The sequence below is a fragment of the Ceratotherium simum genome, chromosome 18 (assembly GCF_057802395.1).
Source record: "Ceratotherium simum simum isolate JZ-2026a chromosome 18, ASM5780239v1, whole genome shotgun sequence".
Taxonomy (NCBI): Eukaryota; Metazoa; Chordata; class Mammalia; order Perissodactyla; family Rhinocerotidae; genus Ceratotherium; species Ceratotherium simum.
Genome location: NC_141917.1, coordinates 45,035,148 through 45,041,290, shown reverse-complemented (window position 1 = coordinate 45,041,290; position 6,143 = coordinate 45,035,148). Strand labels below are relative to the sequence as shown.

Genomic DNA, 6,143 nt, shown 5'->3' with positions numbered 1-6,143 from the left:
GGTGTCACTTCAGACCTCCCTCACTAAGCGCCAGCCACAATGGCTTTCTTGAAGTTCTAGAGCACATAAATTCTCTCATCTCAGATTCTTTTCTCATACTGACCCCATCCCTGCATAACCACATCTACATGGATAACTCCTTTTCACCCTCAAGTCTCAGCTTAAGTGTATCCTTAGAGAGGCCACCTTTGACTTATTAAAGTTCTTATTAAAATTCAAACCCTTTTCCCTACCAACTCCATTGCTCTCAAAAACAGAAAGCTATTTTTTTCTCCAAAGGACCTACTATACCTTTTTTATTTGTATCATTCAGCATCCACGTGGAGAAGTAGAAACCATACTAGTTTGTTTTAACAGAGAAAATTGATTATAGAAAATTAGCAAAAAAAGGTATTGGTAGACTGAAAAGATAAAAAGAGGACATTGAGGTACCATAGAGACAGTAACTGCAGGAGACAGCCACCATCCCTAGGGCTGGGGATCATCAGAACCTAGGAGGCGGCACCCTGCAGGACTGGGACCCAGAGCTCTGAGGGTGCCATTTATCTCCTGCTGGTCCCTCAGGAGCTTGGAGGTGCTGGAGAGCTGGTTCTGACATATTAAGGAGAAGGTGCTGCCTGGCTGGTGCTGGCGTCTCTGATAGGATGCAATGAAGCTGGTTCTGGGAGTGCGAGAAGAAACTAGAAACTGCAAACAACCAGTGATGCTGGAGTAAACTACTTGGCAACAGTACCCGCTCGGGACAACAAGGAGAACAAGAAGGAGCTAGTCCCTTTTCCTTCCCATTGCCTACCAGTCTTCCTTAGCAGCCCCTATTGACAGAACCTAATATGGATCCACATGGCAAAGGAAAAATGTAGTTTGCAGAGTCCCAGCCCAAGCAATTCAGAGCAGCATATACAAGGGTTGGTTTAGAGATGAGACATCACAGCTTAATAACTAGCATAGTATTTATTTGTTTGTTTGTTTATTGTCATTTCTTTCCTACTAGAGAGTATGTGTTCAGGACCTACGTCTTTCTTTTTGTTTTACCCCCTCCTTATGCACAGCACAGTAAGAAGTAGATAGAAGGTACTCAATAAATATTCCTTGGATGGATGAATTTATTATATTTTTCTTAGAACGACTTAGCAAAATGTACAATTCAATTCTTGTCAATGGAACAATGAGTGTCTCATATGATGGCCTAGGCATTGGGGCTAAAATATGAATATGAGGCAGTTCCTTGCAATTTTGTAGAGAATTTAAGACATTCTCATATGACATTAAATAATAAAATTCCATAGCAAACATTCATATGTTTAAACGCCCACAGAACTTAACAGGTAGCAAAATGTATAGGAGATCAGAAAAGAAAAAGGTAAAAGTAGGTTTGGAATGGTTCAGAAGACTTGTGGAGGGACATATGATCTGAGCAAGCTTAAGAGGGGCAGACAAGCAAAGGCATGGAGGAGGGATGAGTTTGGCAGGTTTTGCGATGATTTTGATGAAAGCAGAGAAGTGAGGGATTAGTAGAAGTCATTGGAAAAGTAAATTGGAACCAATTACAGAAAATCATGAATTCTGGAGTTAGAATTATGAGTATTATATCTTTTGCTAAAAAGGAAGCATTAAAAGGTTTTAAGCAAAGGAGTGATGTGCCCACTGGGAATATTTTCTGAAAATACATCTGGCAGCATCATGGGGAACTGATTGAGTGTGTAGACAATACAGCCGGAAAGACTAGTTAGGAGACTGTGACAATAATCTTGACACAGAAAAAGATGGTGGAGATATAAATAAAAGAAAAAGATAACAGGGAACATTTAGAAGGAAGAATCAATATAACATAATGCAGAACTAATCCAGGGCAAGGAGGGTGGAGAGTATCCAGAACTAATCCACAGTGATGCACATAGAGAGGACTCAGAGGGTGGAAATAGATGAGAGACATTGAGTTTCATCAGAAGACTCAATCAATAATGACATCAGTGCCATAAAAGTCCCAAAGAATATTTATCCTCCAATAACTAAACCTGATATTTTGAAAAGTTAATATGAATCTGGAAGAATATATATGTCTTCATCTTGAGGGACTTCAGAAGTACAAGGCTTCTGGAAGTTATAATAGTTAGACGGTGTCTCATTTCCGTAGATGTGCTCCTCCTCGAAATTGGACGGCTGAGTGTTCTGGTATAGTTCCTTCCCGGTTTCTTCTTTAGCTTTGGGAGGACCCACTTCTACATTTTCATAGTTGTCATGTATGTTAGTCTCACTTGCAGGAGATCTGTGGCCTTGGGTTTGAACTGAGATTTTATGCTTTGAGCTGATAATGTGGGGACTCAAGGAGAGTGTTTTAGTATAGTCTTTTCTCCTGCTGCTTCTTCTTTGCAAAAACTTTGGTAAGGTAAATCGTGTTGTGATATGGTGTTTCCAGTGCCAAACACACCCAATACCACATATCACCAACAGTACCAAAAGGGAAATTCCTATAGAAACGGCTGCTAACGTATTTCCACAGCTTTTCAACATTTCTGCACAAATGGTGTTGTTTATCGGTGTGGTGTAGCCCTTAATGAAATCACAGGTACAGACTGATGTAATTCCTTGTACAGTCTGGTTCGAAATTAAGTTTGGAAGCTCTTTTAGGCATTTCTCTTTCAGATCTGAACGAACATCATCTGGCAAAGTCCTGATGCAATTAGAGGAGAGATTGAGTAAACTTAGTTTTGGAAGATGGTTCTCGTTGTACCTGATGCTTTCTGCTTTACAACCATTAATGTATAATTGCACCGTGTCAGGGGCGATTTTATTCCACTCCACTTCCTTTTCTATCTGGGAATCACAAGATGAAGCAGAAATGAGTGGAAGATAATAGCAGAGTAGAAAACCCAAGAAAAAGAAGGTTGAATGATATGCCATCCAGAAACCTGCTGTAAATTAAAAACATATTAATTGCATATTTATTACATAGCATAATAAAAAACCTACCAGTTTCTACCAATACATTAAGCACCAGCATTTAGTGAGTTTCTGCTTCAATATAGAATATGGTAATAGCTGTTGTGAGGAAAGAAAGAGTTAGAAGATCCTGTCCCTGCTGGACCCTGAGTGATTTTATCACTTAGATTTCAACATGGGTTTTGACAATAAGGCTAATAATTTTCAAGTGAAAGACAATGCTTTGAACACAATAGGAGGAAAGGGATGAGAGTATACATGTGCAATCATTTCCATTATCTACCACCTCCTCTGTGAAGCCTGCGGAGTGGTCAGGGACCATGTCTTTTCCCGACTCACTCCTTCTTCTATATTCCCATATTAATGAGTCCATTATCTATTATAGTACCCTAACCTAAATTACAGGGAATTGTGTATCTTCCTGCCTGGTTAAATGATGGGCAAAGTTCAGGTCTCTTCATCTTTATATTCCTAGAGAATAGCATAACACCTAGCACAGAAAAGGCATTCATCAATATTTATTGAATGAATGATTAAACAAATGACTCCAAATCTCAGCATCTAATTGCTTAAGTTGATAGTTTAAAACTGGAGATATGTCTTCTAAAGGGTATAGTTTATAATTAAAAGAAGAAAAGAGCTCTGTGACATAAAATATTGAAAGCCTTCCTATCACCACTCTTCTCAAAACTTCCAGCACATAACTTTCATTCAATTAAGATAATTTTAGAGTGTTTTCTGTCAATGCTTTAAAATGGCAGAGGAGAGAAACAGAAAGTGTTCAACTAGACTGAGTGTTCTATTATGATTTTGTCAACAAAACATTATTAATGCATGTTTTCAGCCTAGACACAGAAATAGTCACATTCAATATCATTTTGCTTTTTTTCCCCTTCTAGTTTTATTGAGATATAATTGACATATAACATTGTATAAGTTTAAGGTGTACAACACAATGATTTGATATATGTATATAATGTGAAATGATTACTACACTAAGTTTAGTTAACATTCATTACCTCACATAGTTACAATTTTTGTGTGTGTGATGAGAACTTTTAAGATCTACTCTCTTAGCAACTTTCAAATATACAATACAGTATTGTTAGCTGTAGTCATCCAATATTGTTAATAGTGCTTGTGGGATGATTGTCATCATCTGTTGAAAGTCATCATCGATAATGTTTAGTTAAGAGCTTATTTTGGGTCACCTTCTAAACACCTTTACGTGGATTATCTCATTTAATCTTACAGCTGCCTTATGAAGTAGATACTATCGTTATCCTCATTTTATAGATTAGAAAAGAGAGGATTAAAGAGAGTAAGTAACATCTTTAACAACTAAGAAGAGATTGAATCAGGATTCAAGTAAAATGTTATTCTTACCCAAATTTCTGTCAATGGCTGTCAAGCACATCCATCACTAACTTTGTACAGTTTAATTAGCTCTGAAGTTCTTGAGGGCTGGGGATCATATTTTATTTATCTTTATATTACCAGCACCAGTACTAGACAGAGAATAGCTAGGTTATTAAATATTTGTTAATGAATGGAGCAACCTCCATTAGGATAACAATAATAAACAGGAAAAAAGAAAACCCATAAGGTTGTGTTCTGCTTTCAGTGAGTATTCACGTATGACAGTGAACTTTTCTAAACTTGTTTAATGTTAGAATACATCAACATGCAAGTTTTCAATCTGGCATTTCACATAAAATATCAAACTGAATATGAGATACAGTTAATTTATAAAAATTATTTTATAAAACTATAGGGACAGATACACTAGATCTAGACGTCTTTTAATCTCTTTGGAACTTTTGTAACGTCTCTTCTCTATAACACCAGACACAATGCTTGTGTTCCATGGCAAAGGTTTGGAAAATGAGGACCCTATTTCCCCTCTAGAACAGATGAGAACTGATCATATTTAAGATATTTTGTGGTACAAATGATTATCGATTTAAGTAATTATTTGCCAGCGTATTTGAACTAAATTTCAAATACTGATTGAAATTAATCAGCTTTTTAAAAGGTGCTAGGCCTGCAACAGAAGTGGAGAAGGCTAACTATTGTCCCCTGAGGACAAGGGAATAAATCACTCTCTCAATTTCCAAGAGGAGAATTTATTTTTACCATCTATGTTGCTTTACATAAAGTGGACATTCCCAATATTAAAATTGTTTTTCAAAGAAGTGTTCACTGAAATTAAGACAAGAAGTCTTTTTATAGGGAAAGAAATGTGTCGTTTTCTTCTCTTCAAAATAGCTTAATAGGAAAAACCCTGAGGCGCGTAAAGACCTACTAGACTGAAAAGCATGTTAAACAAGAGCCCTTCAAACACAGCTTAGAACATAAATAAATTTCACTTTGCCCAATTTCAAAGAAGACTATATGTTTTTGTTTTGGAAATCAGTTCCAACAGGTTACCTAACAATTATTCATTTGTCTTAAAATCATAAATTGTTGATAAACTTCTGGAATTTTCAAAGTCAGATACCACCCTTCTGTTTGGAAACCAGTGAACAGCAAAGCATAACCTTACACTTGTGAGCATATGCACTTGTAAAGAAACATGAACATCACTCTCAGTTTGTAAACTGGTTTTTCACCCAATGACCACTCAAGGCAATTTTTCTAAAAACTGTTTTTGATAAGATAAAAAGCCATTGATTATTTAAAATGAACTTGTTTCTTATAGTTCTTCATTATCCAAATTTCTTAAAAAGTTCTTACCTTGAGATTGGTATGCTGGACTCTCTTTAGTTCTTTTGGTGGTTTTAAACCAGCTTTAGTTTAGAACTTGTTCCTCTTTTTCACTGAGGTCAGTTACTTCCTTCTTTATCTCCCTCTTTCAGATTATTTCATACTTGCAAAGTTTCCTGGCTCTAGAGGAAGTTCTTATTAGATGAATAAGGAAGTCCAGCCCTTCATCTTTATCAAGTAACAATTTTCCAACTATATTAGAAAATAATGTGAGAAGCCTAGATGGCTTTTATTTGAACAATATTTGCATTCTTTACTTTAGAATCAATAAAAGTCATTTCACTTGCACTTCAAATTTTTTAAAAAGAAAAGATTTTTAAATGTAGTAACGCATAGGTCTTGTTTATTTATTTGTTTGCCTGTATGCTAGAACAGTCCTCATTTCAAATACTACATCCAATGCCCCAGGTTACATCCAAACTTGTCAAACCAGTGTC

General features: G+C 36.2%; 1 protein-coding gene across 2 annotated transcripts; it reads right to left on the bottom strand.

Moving 5' to 3' along the window:
• Positions 1-1,083: 1,083 nt before the first annotated feature.
• GAPT (GRB2 binding adaptor protein, transmembrane) lies at positions 1,084-5,835 on the bottom strand. Of its 2 annotated transcripts, none has more exons than XM_014781652.2 (2): positions 5,677-5,835; positions 1,084-2,912 (listed from the first exon to the last, which is right to left on the bottom strand). In XM_014781652.2, the coding sequence occupies exon 2, from the start codon at positions 2,899-2,901 to the stop codon at positions 2,032-2,034; it is 870 nt and encodes a 289-aa protein (XP_014637138.1). In that variant the 5' UTR covers positions 2,902-2,912; positions 5,677-5,835; the 3' UTR covers positions 1,084-2,031. The 2 variants fall into 2 exon arrangements, with proteins under 2 accessions (XP_014637138.1, XP_087299422.1); XM_087443296.1 differs by having other exon boundaries at positions 1,084-2,814; positions 5,677-5,736.
• Positions 5,836-6,143: the final 308 nt, after the last annotated feature.

What these genes read in the sequence shown, in the direction of transcription:
- GAPT (XM_014781652.2), bottom strand. Translation starts at nt 2,901, where the DNA reads ATGGCATATCATTCAACCTTCTTTTTCTTGGGTTTTCTACTCTGCTAT.